The following is a 17,666-nucleotide window of genomic DNA, read 5'->3' on the forward strand; positions in this document are numbered from 1 at the left end:
AACTCCTTGTGATTAAGATTAGACTATACAATGTTCACTGTAGGAGGAAAATTTCATCTAGCTAGCGTTCTGGTGTTACAAATGACGAACACCAAAATGATGATTTTCTTGGTGCTCTCATAGCATAGTTTGGCTGCAAGAGAATGCACGTGAAATTATGGATTTCACAGCTGTGAAATACCTGGACAGACTGGTGGCTGAACTTCTAGCCCACAAGAAAATTTTTATAGACAATTAAGTTTGTTCATTTTTTTTACTTGGTTGTACTGTAATCTCTTATCCTAAACCTGCACATCCTGCAGTTAGCTATGAAAAAACTTTGTCTCTAACAATACTTTTTGTATGTCTGCCTAAACCTGACTCTCTTCTATAGTTCATTGATCGAGCATCTCTATACTGAGAACATGGGGTGGATTTTTTTTGTTGTTCTGTTTTTTTTCCAATTGTTCTCTGGCACATATTTTAGCAGAAGCAATATTTCTCTGCTGAACCTGCTTCCCAGCAAAGACAGCTCTGCCAAATTAGTTCACTTGCCATTTTGTTGCAGAACTACTTTTAGTGAATTTGCAGCCAAGCATGCTAAAGACTCGAGATTCAAGGCAATTGAAAAGATGAAAGATCGAGAGGCCTTGTTTAATGAATTTATCACAGCGGCAAGAAAGAAGGAAAAAGAAGATTCGAAGACCAGAGGTGAGAAGGTAAGGTGATTTTTAGTTCCAGCAGTATGAATGGTGTGAGCCTGAGTGAAATAGGACAAAGCTAGTACTTCTTTTCTGTATGCCTTTCCTTTTCATTAATGTTTTGCAATGTAAATGCTTCACAGATTTTTCTTTGGTCTTTCTAAACTAATGATTTTAAGTTTGCAGGTATGCTGGCCAGCTGTTAGAGAGTAGAGAATTGAAGTTACTTAAATTTGTGAAACTGAGTTTACTTAAAGAGTTGATTTTAATATAGTCTTTATAAACAAGCAAGGTTATATTCTCTACTGAATGATGACTAGTTTTTGTTTTCTGTTTTGTTTTTTGAAAAAGTGATATTATTTTGAAGCATTAAAAAGAAAATGATACTTGTCCTGTGTGGCTGGAAAACCCATGACTGGCCATTACCTCTCTGTCCTCTCAATGGAGGCAGTGAAATCTCAAAATTCTCTATGGGCTACTCCATTTAATTTTCAGACAGCTTCCATATCTTCTCTTTGCATCTAAAAGCTAGCACTTTAGTGACTTTTTAATCTTTCAGTAAACATATCGTATGTATAAACTGGTGCTTATTAGAATTAAAGGTCATCTATTAAAGATTAATGAATTCCAAATGTCATTTGACTATACTGTCAATAGTAGGGAGCAAGCTTTCACCACTAGGAAAGCAGACTACTATGGAGGTGACATCAAATAATGTTACCATCAAAATGTGCAGCTGTTTACTTAAATGTCCCTGTGTGTTGTGCGAATGGAGAAAATACCTCTAAAGCGTAATCATTTTTGACATTTTAAAGTCTGCAATATTTACTCAGTTGTAAAAAGATAATGTAAATTTCACTTAATAAGAATCCTTACAGAAGAGAAAAATGCTGAATAGCACACTAGATTTGGGAACAACTTAGTTATTGAGTAAGTTTTGCATAATTCTTTTTAAAACTAGGTGCTCTGATCTTCTAACTTGATTCTGTATTCTCAATTTTTTTTGAATTTTGGCTTATTGCTGATATTTTCAATAAATGATTGTGCTTTATGGAGGAGAATTGATTTGCTTGAAAACTAACTAGACTTTTACATACGGTTTGAATTACAAATATGGAATTTAAAAACATTCTTGCAAATTAAAAATAGTCTAGTTGAATGTAAATACTTGTTTTATTTTATTATTGCATGATTTTTCTAAAGCTGAAAAGTTAAAGAGAAATTGTTTGTTTGCTTTTGAAATAATGTTTTTTTCTCCAAAAGCCTTTTGTAACCATTTTATGTATTCTGTTTTATAACAAGTGGATAGACTTTACAGTTATGTGCTGTGCGGCCTGTCAATCAGTTCAGTCTGACAGCTGTCAATCACTGACACGCAAATAATATGGGATTCCCTAGTGAGGAAAGAATTGGTATCTCTGTGTGGTGACTTTAGCCTCCCGCAGTTCCGGTACTTTACATTTTTTTAGTTTTTTTCCTTGTGAAGTGATGAGAGTTGTACCTACAATGTGTTAACTGAAAAAAAAAAAAAAAAAAAAGCCTCTAAATACACCTGAAATATTTTCAGTCTTACTTTGTTTTTAAAATTGCTTAAAAGATTAAAAAAAAATAATAATAAACTAAGGCATTTAACCAGAAGCTTTCTCAGTCTATTTTAAAAGCCTAAAATCTTGATTTAAGGAGGATCGACTTTACAGAAATCTTTAACGTAAGGGTTTTAAAAACATGCTTTATTTTTGCTTCATTGAGACACAACGTATTGGATGGTGATGGAACAGTTGGCTTTTCAAATGGTTAATTTTATTTGTTTGGTTATTTTTAGTGAGTAAGTAGAATTCTAATTCTTCTCAGATCATGGAGATAAGCAAAGTATGTGTTCATCTGAAAACGTGGATATTTGGGAACTAACTATGAGCTGATAACTCGTAAAGTCGCTAATACACTTTTCCAGAACATAGTATTGTTCCATGTCCTCAGGATGAACAATACCAGCAGACAAGCACAAAAGCCCAACTTTATGTAAATTTACTAAAATGTTCAATTGCAAATACATTTTGTAACCCACTTTGCTGATTCCTGTCATCTGTTATCTATCCTGTGACAAGATTTCTTTATAGTAGTTCACTTACATAGTGTTTTCCTTGGTCAGGATAGTTACCGTGTTTAGTATATATTAAGCATATATATTAGATCTCTAACATCATAGAGCTGTAATCTTAAAAGATTATTCCTTGGCAAGCAGTTTTTGACTTATGTTTTGAAGTTCTTATCACTTTTTATTGAAGAAACTAATTGTAATACTTGTGTAATGTGCAATATAGTTGAAAGACACTTCTAACTGAACATAAACCCATGCTGTAAGAGTATTAAAGGTCTGAAAGTATTCATTTTTCTGAGGAGGGAATTGGCTATGTAATGCTAAATAAGTAATTAGTAAAACCACAGATGGGCAAGATGGTGTTTCTGCACTTCAGAGTAGCTGTTCAGTAGTGAGGCAGCACTCAGCCTTTGAAAGAGGGAATGGGAAGGCTACTGTCAGTTTCTGTAGAAATACCTTCCTACATGCTGTATTCTTTTTGTTGGATTTGGGTTTTAGTTGCAGCTACTGCCAGAGTACTCCCAGCAGTGTCATAGGTACATATATTTTTTCAAAACCCTGTTTTTCCATGAAATATGTTTTAAAAGACATCTTGCATATCTGTATGCATATATAATTTTTACAGAGTGCTTCTCTTTAAACTTCAAGATACCCTTACTTTATAGACTTCTGTTGTAACTGGGAATTGTTTAATTTGTTTTAAACTAAAAATTTATAATGCCATGGCTTAGAAAGCTTCTTATTTTTGATACTGCATGCATGTTTTGAGATGTTTTGAAGCAACATTCTTAATCTTAAAATGAGTAAATGGTTTGCTTAGCATTTTGTTTACTTTCTTTAAGGAAAAATGATAGTACTATAGATGCAGAGTGACTTCTCCACTGGTACTAAGCGGTTATTTTCTAGTCTGTTTACTATCTTTCTGAGATAGTAAAGAAAAAGGTCGATAAAGCCTTTTACATTTATGTTTTAAATATTGTGAAGAGCTAAAATTATCAGTGGGTAAGCCTGCAGAATGTTGGTTCTAATCTTCATTTCATTCTTAATGTGCTGTAACCAAGCACATTGTTTTTAGAGACTCAGGGTATGACAATTTGCTGGGAAGCCAGAGTTTGATAGAGCTGTCCATCTGTTCACTTCCTTTATGAACCTCTGTGTACTAGAGCTGAATTGTTTTTGATTTTTTTAACAACAGATGCGATGAATAGCAAAAATTGAATGTCTAGCCCTTCCCAGCTAAGTTTTCTTAGTAGTATGCTGCAATGAAGGATTTTGTTTTATAGGCCAACAGGGTTTGGGATGCTATGAAGGCAGCATGCTTAACCCTGTTTGTGTCCCTAGGGTCATCACTGGGTTCTAGCCACTCAGCACATGGGGCTACCTACTCCCTTGCTTTTGTGCTTTAGAAAGATGGAGGCTCAAGTGCCAAACCAGACTTCTAAGGCATGAAGTGGTGGAAATAAAAAGGAAAAATACGTAGGACCTAAAGTGCTGACAGGAGCAAGGGAGATCTACCCCAGAAAAAGAAATGTAGTAACGACATAGTAGTTGCTCTTGCAACTGCTGAATCTGGGAGTTTTGATGAAAATGTCATGATGCTAGTTTTATCTCTAGATGAAAAACTGATATAGTTGATCTTCTGCCAGCCCTTCACAGTGCTGTTATTATGGAGAGTGTTGGCATGCTATTTCTGCTTGAAAAAATAGACTAAAAAATTTCACTAAACTTTGCTTGTATATTTACATATCCATCTTAAATGTGATTACTTAATTACTGTATGTGGATAATTCTTCATTGGTTAGAGCCATCTTCTTAAGGCTTGGCTATTTGTTGACAGATCTGAGTTTTTAACCTCTGTTCATTGCATACTTGGAGGATGAATCCATAACAATCTTGATCTGGCTAGAGAGCCATGTTTAAAATTATAGCTTCTGTTGTATGGATATGTGAAATGCTATGATGTAGAATTGGTAACTTTTTGCTTTGATACATAAAAGCTCAAAGAAGCTTAAACTGAAGTAAAATAAACTATGGTGATGAATCAGTAAATATAGTTCATCTCTGATTTAGCAGATCTTCCTTATGTGTCTGCTTTAGCAAAATTGTCCCAAAGAAAAATTGAATTTTAGACATGCTTATATCTAAATTCAGCGTTCTAGTGATTTTTTTTTCCTGAGTTGTAATGTTATGTAGTAATAATATACTTCCCTCTGTTGGAGGTAAGTTGAGTTTTTTTTTTTTTTTTCCTAAAAGTAAACTGCTAGATATCAAAGCCTTTCTCAAGTATGTTGTCTGTCTTTCTGTTGTGTCTGTGAAATAGATCAAAATGGACTTCTTTGAACTCCTGGCTAATCACCACCTGGACAGTCAGTCTCGCTGGAGTAAAGTGAAGGACAAAGTAGAGACTGACCCTCGTTACAAAGCAGTGGATAGTTCTTCACAAAGGGAAGACCTTTTCAAACAGTACATTGAAAAAATAGCTAAGGTGTGTATGTGGCACATGGAAATACAACCTTGCACTTCCTGCTGTTTACATTTCTGTTAATGTATTAAGTAACTAAATAGAAGATAGATTAATATGTGCTCCAGTTCTTTACCAAAGAGAATACTATACCATAGCTATTTATAGATAGACCCTGGAAAGAAAGCTGAAAGCTTCTAAGTGTTATCCCTCATACTTCTACTGGTGCAAATGTTTGTGGCATACATGTGCATGCATGCAAGCATGTGTGCATGCAAGCGTGTGTGCATGCACACACACACACACAGGAGAATTTATCTAGTAGAGCAAGAGAGAGACTGGTGTAAAGCTACTGGCTATAAAACTTTGAAAAGTACAGACACTGTGCTGATTGCTTCCAACCAGAATGGGCATTGGCTTCTTTGCTGTGATTTTAATTTCAGCTAGGCTTTTTTCAGGAATAAAAATGGTTCATGTGCCGTTTCTTTTCTAGTTCTTCTGTCTCAGGGTAATATTCCTACCCTCCTCTGCCAAGGAATTAATGGTTGAAGTTAAAACTAGTCAAATAAATAGTAAGGTACTGCAGAATTATTTAGTGTTTGTCAAGGCACACAAGGAACACGCTCCCAAGAAAATTGTTCTGCAATCAGCATTGTGACCAAAATTCGTTTTCCCCAGCGGAAACCCTATAATACTGCTAATACATATCTGTTAAAGCAGAATGCATTTTCTTTAATTCATAGATCTTAAACCACTTTATAAAGAGGTTTGAGTCAAAGTATTTTATTTCAAAATGCCATTAGTTTGATATCATTTTAATCTTTTAATGTACTAACTGTCTAATGAAAGTTTGAAATATTTGGTCTTACTGTTTTTATTGAGAAAAGGTTATGTTCTTTTATTTCAGAATTTAGATTCTGAAAAAGAAAAGGAGCTAGAAAGACAAGCTCGCATCGAGGCAAGTTTGCGTGAACGAGAAAGGGAAGTTCAGAAAGCTCGTTCGGAACAAACAAAGGAAATTGATAGAGAACGTGAGCAGCACAAACGGGAAGAAGCTATCCAAAATTTCAAAGCGCTTCTGTCTGACATGGTAATACATGGATAGTTCTGTCCTGATTTCTTTGTTCTAGGAGCTTTTCCGTGTATTTTTTTTTTTTAATCGTTGACTATATAGGAGTTCTTTACCATTTGTATTTACATTTATATAGAAGAAATCACATCCCTTTCTCTTTTTCCCCATTGGGAGTTTCACCTTGATTGGAAGAAAATGCTTTACTTTCAGGGTTAGTGTTCTGCTATACTACTATAGTATGTCACTAGTAATGGTAGTGGTTTGATTTTGTTTGGTTTGATTGCTTTGTCATGCTACTGGAAATTTTCATATGCCCATTGAAAGTTAGGTAAAGTTGAGCTTTTGGAATGTTTCACTAATTTAAGCTTTTTCAGTCTTCATCATGCTCCAAACGTAGTGTCTTCATCTTACCATTTCTCTGCTGTTCTGTTTACTTTGTTCCACTAGTTGGGGTAACCTGTGAGACAGTAGTTTTCCTGTATGGTGAATGCTCTATTAAGAGGGTTGGACTAGCAAAATAAAGTTTGATTTGCATGTGTACTAGGCCTTTGCCTCCTAGAGTAAAATAAACAATCCATGCATGTTCCAAGCAGTCAGTTCCAGTAACAGAATGCAAAAGCTCTTTGAAGAATGCTCTTTGGATTAAAACCAAAGCATTGTGAAGCTCCCAGTGGCTCTTTATAAATAATTATCTCAGAGGCTGCCTTTCTAGACCGCTTATAGTATGTTATACATAGGGAGGAGGATACCAGATTTTATTTCTTTCTTCTTCCTTCTTCTTCTTCCTTCTTCTTCTTCCTTCTTCTTCTTCCTTCTTCTTCTTCCTTCTTCTTCTTCCTTCTTCTTCTTCCTTCTTCTTCTTCCTTCTTCTTCTTCCTTCTTCTTCTTCCTTCTTCTTCTTCCTTCTTCTTCTTCCTTCTTCTTCTTCCTTCTTCTTCTTCCTTCTTCTTCTTCTTCCTTCTTCTTCTTCTTCCTTCTTCTTCTTCTTCCTTCTTCTTCTTCTTCCTTCTTCTTCTTCTTCCTTCTTCTTCTTCTTCCTTCTTCTTCTTCTTCCTTCTTCTTCTTCTTCCTTCTTCTTCTTCTTCCTTCTTCTTCTTCTTCCTTCTTCTTCTTCTTCCTTCTTCTTCTTCTTCCTTCTTCTTCTTCTTCCTTCTTCCTTCTTCTTCCTTCTTCTTCCTTCTTCTTCCTTCTTCTTCCTTCTTCCTTCTTCTTCCTTCTTCCTTCTTCTTCTTCTTCCTTCTTCTTCCTTCTTCCTTCTTCCTTCTTCTTCCTTCTTCCTTCTTCTTCCTTCTTCCTTCTTCCTTCTTCTTCCTTCTTCCTTCTTCTTCTTCTTCCTTCTTCCTTCTTCTTCCTTCTTCCTTCTTCCTTCTTCTTCCTTCTTCCTTCTTCTTCCTTCTTCCTTCTTCCTTCTTCTTCCTTCTTCCTTCTTCTTCCTTCTTCCTTCTTCTTCCTTCTTCCTTCTTCTTCCTTCTTCCTTCTTCTTCCTTCTTCCTTCTTCTTCCTTCTTCCTTCTTCTTCCTTCTTCCTTCTTCTTCCTTCTTCCTTCTTCTTCCTTCTTCTTCCTTCTTCCTTCTTCTTCCTTCTTCCTTCTTCTTCCTTCTTCCTTCTTCTTCCTTCTTCCTTCTTCTTCCTTCTTCTTCCTTCTTCCTTCTTCTTCCTTCTTCCTTCTTCTTCCTTCTTCCTTCTTCTTCCTTCTTCCTTCTTCTTCCTTCTTCCTCCTTCTTCCTTCTTCCTCCTTCTTCCTTCTTCCTCCTTCTTCCTTCTTCCTTCTTCTTCCTTCTTCCTTCTTCTTCCTTCTTCTTCTTCTTCTTCCTTCTTCCTTCTTCTTCCTTCTTCCTTCTTCTTCCTTCTTCCTTCTTCTTCCTTCTTCTTCCTTCTTCCTTCTTCTTCCTTCTTCCTTCTTCTTCCTTCTTCCTTCTTCTTCCTTCTTCTTCCTTCTTCCTTCTTCTTCCTTCTTCTTCCTTCTTCCTTCTTCTTCCTTCTTCCTTCTTCTTCCTTCTTCCTTCTTCTTCCTTCTTCCTTCTTCTTCCTTCTTCCTTCTTCTTCCTTCTTCCTTCTTCTTCCTTCTTCCTTCTTCTTCCTTCTTCCTTCTTCTTCCTTCTTCCTTCTTCTTCCTTCTTCCTTCTTCTTCCTTCTTTTTTTTTTGAGTGAGAGAGTGAATACTGCATTTGAACAGATGTAAAGTTATCGTGTGCCATTGCTTGTTTATATTTGTAGAAAAGCTGCCATGGTCTTTTTTTTTCTTTTCTTTTTCCCCAAATTATCAGAACAGTAGGAAGTGCATAAGAATTACTGGTGAACCACAGAAGAATTTATTTTTAAAAATCTTTTCTCTTTTGTCTCAGGTGCGTTCTTCAGATGTGTCGTGGTCTGATACCAGAAGGACTCTCCGCAAAGATCATCGATGGGAATCTGGCTCCCTGCTAGAAAGAGAAGAAAAAGAGAAGCTTTTTAATGAACACATTGAAGCACTTACCAAAAAAAAGAGGGAGCACTTTAGGCAACTTCTGGATGAAACATCAGCGGTAAGAGCTGTATATGCTTGAACTACAAATCCTGCTTTGTCAGCTCATTGTGATTTATCTTTTTCTGGATTTCTGTCACTTAAGCTGAATGATCTTTTCCCTGGGCCCCTTCACTTGCTTCACCACTGTTTTTTCTTCTTCATAACAGAATTTGTGTAGTGTGTTTCCTTACCTGTTTATCTTGGGTGTTTCTGTTTGGCATTCAGTTTATTCATACTTGAACTTCTAATCAGTGACTTTTCTTTTTTTTTTTTTTTTAATTTCCTGCAGGACGTTATGTTTCTTCAGCACTGAGTTATTCCATATTTTTTTTTACTAATACCATCTTGCTCTTTCAAATATCCCATATGTTTGTCTTAATAGATACCTGTAAATAATTTTACCAACTGCTTCTGTCTTGATATTCTCCTACGTCATCTTGTGCTACTGAATCTGAACTTCTATTCCATATAAATGCTACAGAAAAACTATCACCTCTTTTGTACTGTGGAGTGTTAGTGAATCTTGTTTATTTTTAATCATGTTCCAGCTTCACACTGCTTTCTTCAACACTAAAGTTTTAGACTAATTTTTAATACATTAGTTATAAATGCTTAGAATACCAGGCAGGTTTTTAGTGTAACAGAATAAAATGACAGTCATGTAACTTTGCAGTAAGTTTTTGTAGGTAATTTTGAACAATGTATTTATGTACATAAATATATACCAGAAAAAAAGATGTTGGAATGAGAATGATACTTGCAAGGGTTTTGGTTTGAAAATGCCATCTCAAATAAAAAAGCCAATGTAAAAATTGAAATATAAAAAGGGAATTGTACAATCGTCTGATTAAAATCGTAGTAGAAATGATTAAAACCTAACACTTCAAAGTTGTTGCTGTATTTTTAAGTTGTTCCAGTGTGCTTGGGAGACTTTCTTTAAAGTTTCAAATGTAGTGACATTTAAATTCCTATGATTAGAATCTAATGATTTTCTTGTAATTTTAACCAATTTTACTTCTTTTGAAAGATAACTTTGACATCAACATGGAAAGAAGTTAAAAAAATCATTAAAGAAGATCCAAGGTGCATTAAATTTTCTTCCAGTGACAGGGTAAGAGTTTTGTATCACTGTTGCTAACTTTCAGCCTTGTGCAGTATACAGAGAAGGAAAGAAAGTTAGTGGTTTCTGAAGCAGTCTCTGCTTTAGGTAAGCAAAAATGCTGTTTAATTAAGTCTTTTTTAAATAAAAATGCAAAGATAAGGAAAAACATAATTTACATGTAACTATTGCCTATATTCAATATGCTCAGTCACATGAGGTCCTTAATCTGTAGGCTTTTCAGGTATTCAGTATTTTAAGCTTGTCTTTTCCTTTCAGAAAAAACAAAGGGAGTTTGAGGAGTACATTAGAGACAAATATATTACTGCCAAAGCTGACTTCCGGACGCTATTGAAAGAGACCAAATTTATAACGTACAGGTGTGTAGCACAATGTTAATTTTTTTATTGCATTTTTTTCATATAAATGATGGCAAACTTTTCATGTCTTAAAATAATTTGGTGTCTGCATTACATTCTTTTAACCTTTTGTAACATGTAAAAAAAAAAAGCAGATAGAGGATAGAGGTCTCGTTTTGCTTTATTTTGACATTTCCACTGATTAACAAATACTGAAAATCAAGCTAACAAAAATGTCAGATTCTGGTTGGTTTCGGAGTGGTATTCAGCATATTCTGAACTGTCAGGCATTAAACTCATCTTGTGGTGAGCTTGGGCCAGCTCTCATTAGTCTTTGGTTTAGACTTAAGAAGGATCGATACTGATGTGAGACTTCTGTTTCAGGAGTTTGGAGTAGATAGCAAAGAAATATCGGCTATGTTGAAATCTATAATAAAAATAATTTGTTAGATTTCTGTGAGAGAATTTCACTAAAAGGATGTCTTACATGCTGGCAGATTTACAAAGCAGTTAACTCTTTCACTCAATTTCAGGGAAAGTTAAGGCTGCTACAGAATCTTGGGGATCAAAACAAATTTCCTATTAGAAACAGAGATCACATATAAAGGAAAAAATTAAGCTTTTTACATCCTAATGAACTGCATGTTTCTATTTGCAGTCAGTACTACAGTATATTGGAGATCTGGTTTCAGGTGATGCTGCTGTCAGTAAGCTCAGTTAAAATGCTCTAGGTTGATGTGGTGGACACAACTTATCAATCAAGCTGGACCAGAGCCGAGACTTAAATATACAAATACTAATAGTTTACCACATTTGGATGCTTAATTTAACTTTATTTCCCCACCCCCACCCTTAGATTTTAGGTTTGTATAGTTCTTGTAGTGCTGTACAAGGCCATTTCACACAGAGAGGCAAGTTTTCCATGATGATTAATTAATATTGCACTAATAGTGGCAACAAACATTATTTCCTGTGCCTAGACAGTGTTTTTGATACGACTAGTCCTGACCTAAAATGGCATCTTCCTAGCTAAGGAGGTACCCAGGGCACTGCACCCTTCCTTTGCTTTGTTTTCCCACTGATTCTACCTGCAGTTTCTTACGGCAAGGGCAGTTTCTTTAAGTGCATACCAGCCACCACTGGTAAGAATGAATTCCTAGTGCGTTCTGTGTATTTTTCTGGATGACTGTAAGATGCTAATTCTTATACTTGCTTTCAGATCCAAAAAGTTGATCCAGGAGTCAGATCAACATCTGAAAGATGTAGAGAAGATTTTACAGAATGACAAGCGGTATCTGGTACTCGACTGTGTACCAGAAGAGAGACGCAAACTGATTGTGTCCTACGTAGATGACCTGGACCGTCGAGGTCCACCTCCACCTCCCACAGCTTCAGAGCCTACAAGACGAACAACAAAATAATTATGAAGTACTCTTAAGCCAAGGGTGTCTGTTAATTCAAAAAAGCTTGCATGAGCCATCTGTCAGGTTTATACATATACATTACCATGAATATATTGCAAAACCATCTGAGGAGCAGAGGAAGAAGCAGCATTTGTGAACATAAAATGGTCTCTGTAAAAAGAGAACATCAAAGATATTTATGATTTTCTTTGTGGGGCATGACTGACAAAAATCCTGATGTGTGGGCAGGGTCTAGTAACTTCAGATCTCAGAGCAATGGAGTATCTGTATATAAGGTGTGGGTGTCTGGTATTTGGAGGCGTTCTTCTCAGCAGTTTTACATATGCAGGTCTTAAGGATGATTGCACTTGTAGTTTGAATTTAGACTACAGATGTACCACAGACAACCTAATGGTTACCCAGGGTCACCTGTCTGAGGAGATAGAATGCTGTCTCATAGCTTAAATTATTGATTACTGAAGACCATGTTCTAGAAACACAAGTCTTGATCTCTGCTTGCCTTCACTTTTGTAAATGGAACTAACTCCATTAAAGTCAGTTATAGCTATGTGAGAGGAGAATTAGGACTACAGAGACCAAATTTAATTTGTTCACAGATCTGCTTTGTTCCCTACCCTATTACATGAATTAGAAATGAAATCAGGTTGCTATGCCCAAGTGAAGATTTGTCTAATAATTTTTACTCGCAGTTGGAAACACTTGGTAAAATAACAGTGGTGAACAGAACAGGACGGTTGTATAAACACATTTTTATTTACGATAAAGTGATCTTTACATACTTCTGGATTAGACTGTGGATTTCCCTTCTGGGCAATTCTTGTAAACTATACTCCTGTTTTGAATGTTAAACTTGTGTTTCTAAAGTTTAATTTTGAAATGTTGGGATTGTTCAGTTTATGTATTTGAACTACAATAAACCAACCCTTTTTATATATGGATTGTACAGGCCTAATACTAGTTTTTGTTAGTTGTGAATTTAAGAGTAAAGCAAACAAAACCTTATTGCTAAAATTTTTGGCTGTGTTTGGCAAAACAGTGCTTGTGATACTGTGTAAGGTCAAATCAAATTTCATCAACAACATTCAGATCAACATATGTACAGATGGGTGCCAAACAATTATTTGCAAATCACGTTTCATAATTTTTCTAGTTTAATTATTCAGTCTCTTTGTTAAATGAGATTTTAGAGAAGATGGCATCAGTGTACTTCCTTCTGTTTAATTCTTTGGTATATGACATAGCTCTTCTCTTCCTTTTGTCCCTTTGCTGGCAAGGGTTGAGGGGTGGGGAAGGACTCCATGAGAAAAATTCATTTATCCCAAATTATTTGGGGGAGAGGGAGCAGGCATGGGGCATTCCCAAGTAGTTTGGAGTACTAGGAGAGACTTGGGAGTGCTCTGTACCATTGGCATCTAAAACGCGATGGTGCTAGTAAGGTCGTGTACCCTGTTGAATTTAGGCAATCCATCCCTCCTGCTAATGCTGTTAGCGGCTATGGGCCGGGCAGAGAGGCACGTGCAGCTCTGCAGACTGCAGATTTAAGAAAGCTTTGCCTGCAGTAGCTCTGTAGAGGTCTGTGTAAACACAACTTAAATTTCCCTATTCACAAAGACCTAAACAATGATTTGTTTCTGTGCAGGTAAGTTAGTGGTGTTCAGTGAGAGAGGACTGTCCATGCCAGGCTGCCAGCTCGCGGTGCCCTGTAAGGTCATCAGCCTGGTGCACCCAAACCACCTGGAAGCCGGCGAGTGCAAGGCCTCTGCCGAGAGCGAAACCCCAGTAAGCAGCTTGCTTAAGGCCGTCCATGTTAACGTGCCTGTAAATTGTGGTCCCACTTGGGGAATACAAAAATTAGCTCAGCTCTTGATGCGTGGCTGACAGCAGTCACTGCAGCCAGAGCAGTTCACAAGGTAGGCTACAAGTGTGATTAGGAATTTTTTTAGGCTCAGGCTTTGCTTGGTTTTGTTGACGCCAATGCTGCAGATATGTTGGGGATTGTGGAGCTACATTAAGTTCCTGGTGTAAGTACTGGGCCTGGAGAAACCCTGAGGCTGCGCCCTCAGCTTGCATTAGGAAGTCAGACCTCCAATTAGCACCATTTACCTAATATTTAACAAATCCTACGTGTTATTTTTGAATGTCAGATGGCTTAAGAGTTAGCGAATGTCCTTTAAAATCTGCGCCTGCTCAAAAGGGTGACTCGAGCTTGTGCAAAGTCCTGTTTTATGGTTACAGCAGTCGATCAAACCTGCGCAGCAGCTCTGAAGTCAGTGTGGCTTAAAAAAACAGGCGCACCGCTGTCGAGGAGCGGGCGACCCACCAGGGCCATCTGCATGCGGCTTCAGGGCGGCAGGGCGCTAAGGCGGGGCCGGGCTGGGGCGCCCGCTCCCGGGGACCCGCGTGTCCCCAGGAGCTGCGCCGCGGGGGCTCTGCGTGTGCGCGGGAGCTGCACGTCGGGGGACCCTCGGGGACCCGCGTGTCCCCAGGAGCTGCGCCGCGGGGGCTCTGCGTGTGCGCGGGAGCTGCACGTCGGGGGACCCTCGGGGACCCGCGTGTCCCCAGGAGCTGCGCCGCGGGGGCTCTGCGTGTGCGCGGGAGCTGCACGTCGGGGGACCCTCGGGGACCCGTGTGTCCCCAGGAGCTGCGCCGCGGGGGCTCTGCGTGTGCGCGGGAGCTGCACGTCGGGGGACCCTCGGGGACCCGCGTGTCCCCAGGAGCTGCGCCGCGGGGGCTCTGCGTGTGCGCGGGAGCTGCACGTCGGGGGACCCTCGGGGACCCGCGTGTCCCCAGGAGCTGCGCCGCGGGGGCTCTGCGTGTGCGCGGGAGCTGCACGTCGGGGGACCCTCGGGGACCCGCGTGTCCCCAGGAGCTGCGCCGCGGGGGCTCTGCGTGTGCGCGGGAGCTGCACGTCGGGGGACCCTCGGGGACCCGCGTGTCCGCAGGAGCTGCGCCGCGGGGGCTCTGCGTGTGCGCGGGAGCTGCACGTCGGGGGACCCTCGGGGACCCGCGTGTCCCCAGGAGCTGCGCCGCGGGGGCTCTGCGTGTGAGCGGGAGCTGCACGTCGGGGGACCCTCGGGGACCCGCGTGTCCGCAGGAGCTGCGCCGCGGGGGCTTTGCGTGTGCGCGGGAGCTGCACGTCGGGGGACCCTCGGGGACCCGCGTGTCCGCAGGAGCTGCGCCGCGGGGGCTCTGCGTGTGCGCGGGAGCTGCACGTCGGGGGACCCTCGGGGACCCGCGTGTCCCCAGGAGCTGCGCCGCGGGGGCTCTGCGTGTGCGCGGGAGCTGCACGTCGGGGGACCCTCGGGGACCCGCGTGTCCCCAGGAGCTGCGCCGCGGGGGCTCTGCGTGTGCGCGGGAGCTGCACGTCGGGGGACCCTCGGGGACCCGCGTGTCCCCAGGAGCTGCGCCGCGGGGGCTCTGCGTGTGCGCGGGAGCTGCACGTCGGGGGACCCTCGGGGACCCGCGTGTCCCCAGGAGCTGCGCCGCGGGGGCTCTGCGTGTGCGCGGGAGCTGCACGTCGGGGGACCCTCGGGGACCCGCGTGTCCCCAGGAGCTGCGCCGCGGGGGCTCTGCGTGTGCGCGGGAGCTGCACGTCGGGGGACCCTCGGGGACCCGCGTGTCCCCAGGAGCTGCGCCGCGGGGGCTCTGCGTGTGCGCGGGAGCTGCACGTCGGGGGACCCTCGGGGACCCGCGTGTCCCCAGGAGCTGCGCCGCGGGGGCTCTGCGTGTGCGCGGGAGCTGCACGTCGGGGGACCCTCGGGGACCCGCGTGTCCCCAGGAGCTGCGCCGCGGGGGCTCTGCGTGTGCGCGGGAGCTGCACGTCGGGGGACCCTCGGGGACCCGCGTGTCCGCAGGAGCTGCGCCGCGGGGGCTCTGCGTGTGCGCGGGAGCTGCACGTCGGGGGACCCTCGGGGACCCGCGTGTCCCCAGGAGCTGCGCCGCGGGGGCTCTGCGTGTGCGCGGGAGCTGCACGTCGGGGGACCCTCGGGGACCCGCGTGTCCCCAGGAGCTGCGTGCCAGGGGGACGCGCAGGCCCGAGGGGCGGCACGGAGGGCTCGGAGCCGGCGGGGCTCCTCGCCGCGCTCCCGGGAGACGGGGTCGCTGCCGGCCGCGGCCCCCCCCGCCGCTCGCTCCTGCCAGGGCTGCTCCGCGCCCGGCCCGTCGGGGCCGCCGGGGCGGCCTTGGCGGCGCGCAGCGCCCGCGGAGCCCCGCGCCCGGCGGCCGAGCAGCGGCGGGAGCGGCGGGGCCGACGGGCCGGGCGGGGCGGCCGCGCTGCCCCCCGCCGCCGCCGCCGCCGCCGCGGAGCCGCAGGCCGCTGCTCGCGGCGCCCCGACGGCGCCCTGCGGGCCGAGGGGAGCGCGGCGGCTCCGCGGCGCTGCAGCCACGGCGCGAAGGCGAAGCGCCGCCGCCGTCGGGGGGCGGCGGGGCGCAGCCGGGGCCCGCGGCGCGGGGGGGGCCTGGTCGTCGGGTTAAGGCAGCCCGGCGCTGCGGCGGATGCCGAGTGCCGCGCTGATCCCGGTGCCCGCAGGAAACGCTGTCTGCAGCGTGTCAGTCGCCATCGAGCTGATTTCCTGCTGCCTGTATTTTCATCCCCCTTGCTAATTTAGCATCGTCATTGTCATGACTTTTTATTTCCTGACTGGTTTTGCTGCCTTTCCCTAATTTTGGATTCATAATTCTCTGGTTTTGCTTATTTTAAAAGCATTTTCCTATGGTTCCTGTGCTTTCCTGACAACTGTGAACTAGCCAGATGATCACTTAGCAAGCAGAAAAGCTTTTTTTTAAATTATTTTAAGTTTCTGTACATTTTTCTTTTTTATGAACAGGTGAAGACTCTCTTAAAAACGGAGCACAGTGAAGCTGTGGCGGTGTCTGTGTTCGGTGGTGAGCCGTGAGCGCTGTGGATGGGACGAGCGCTGCAGCCACCCCGGGAGGTGGGAAATGTCCCGCCGGAGCCCGATGCGTCGCTCAAGCTGCGGCGAGAAAGCGCCGGGAGCAGGCGGGAAGCCGAGAGGGGCCCTGCTCCGCCAGGGAAGGGTTTCTCCTCGCTCCGTTAGCTCATCCCTGCAGGAGACCGTGCATTTCTTATGGCTCTGTCTTTAAAACACAGTTAACTTGTCCATTCGGTGAGTAAGGTCGTTACTCATTTTAATTTTCCTTCTTTGTGCAGACCCAGTGTTGGTTGACGTTTGCTTGTGCGGACCCGGGGCGACCCCCGAGGCCTCGGGCCCTGTGCTGGCGGCAGGACGTCTCCCGGGCTGCTCGGCTCCCTTCAGCCTTCTCCTGAGGCACCCCGGTGTTATTTTGCAACAATAAACGAGTATTAATTCGTCAGAGCTGTTCCTCGCTCCTTTCCTTTGTGTCCCTTCAAGCAAGCTTTGGAGTTGACTCTTTCCCCTTGGGTAACGTGTGAGCGACTTCTCCCGTAGCGATTCCCGGCTGCGCGCCCCGAGGGCTCGTCCGCCGGCGGCGCGCCGGCCCGGCAGCCCGCCCCTCCGGGGCCGCGATTCCCGGCTGCGCGCCCCGAGGTCTCGTCCGCCGGCGGCGCGCCGGCCCGGCAGCCCGCCCCTCCGGGGCCGCGATTCCCGGCTGCGCGCCCCGAGGGCTCGTCCGCCGGCGGCGCGCCGGCCCGGCAGCCCGCCCCTCCGGGGCCGCGATTCCCGGCTGCGCGCCCCGAGGGCTCGTCCGCCGGCGGCGCGCCGGCCCGGCAGCCCGCTCCTCCGGGGCCGCGATTCCCGGCTGCGCGCCCCGAGGGCTCGTCCGCCGGCAGCGCGCCGGCCCGGCAGCCCGCTCCTCCGGGGCCGCGATTCCCGGCTGCGCGCCCCGAGGGCTCGTCCGCCGGCAGCGCGCCGGCCCGGCAGCCCGCCCCTCCGGGGCCGCGATTCCCGGCTGCGCGCCCCGAGGGCTCGTCCGCCGGCAGCGCGCCGGCCCGGCAGCCTGCCCCTCCGGGGCCGCGATTCCCGGCTG

General features: G+C 44.3%; 1 protein-coding gene across 4 annotated transcripts in view; it reads left to right on the forward strand.

The window, feature by feature from the left end:
* Positions 1 to 12,684, forward strand: part of TCERG1 (transcription elongation regulator 1) — a 37,813-nt gene extending 25,129 nt beyond the window's left edge. For 2 of the 4 annotated variants that reach the window (XM_062587379.1, XM_062587380.1), the window contains exons 15-21: positions 548 to 698; positions 5,099 to 5,263; positions 6,147 to 6,329; positions 8,657 to 8,836; positions 9,845 to 9,928; positions 10,196 to 10,296; positions 11,495 to 12,684. In XM_062587379.1, coding sequence (XP_062443363.1) covers positions 548 to 698; positions 5,099 to 5,263; positions 6,147 to 6,329; positions 8,657 to 8,836; positions 9,845 to 9,928; positions 10,196 to 10,296; positions 11,495 to 11,696 — 1,066 coding nt within the window. In that variant the 3' untranslated portion in view covers positions 11,697 to 12,684. The remainder of the gene's footprint in view (positions 1 to 547; positions 699 to 5,098; positions 5,264 to 6,146; positions 6,330 to 8,656; positions 8,837 to 9,844; positions 9,929 to 10,195; positions 10,297 to 11,494) is intronic. The other 2 variants (XM_062587381.1, XM_062587382.1) reach the window with 2 other exon arrangements.
* Positions 12,685 to 17,666: the final 4,982 nt, after the last annotated feature.

This window comes from Rhea pennata, chromosome 14, assembly GCF_028389875.1.
Source record: "Rhea pennata isolate bPtePen1 chromosome 14, bPtePen1.pri, whole genome shotgun sequence".
Taxonomy (NCBI): domain Eukaryota; kingdom Metazoa; phylum Chordata; class Aves; order Rheiformes; family Rheidae; genus Rhea; species Rhea pennata.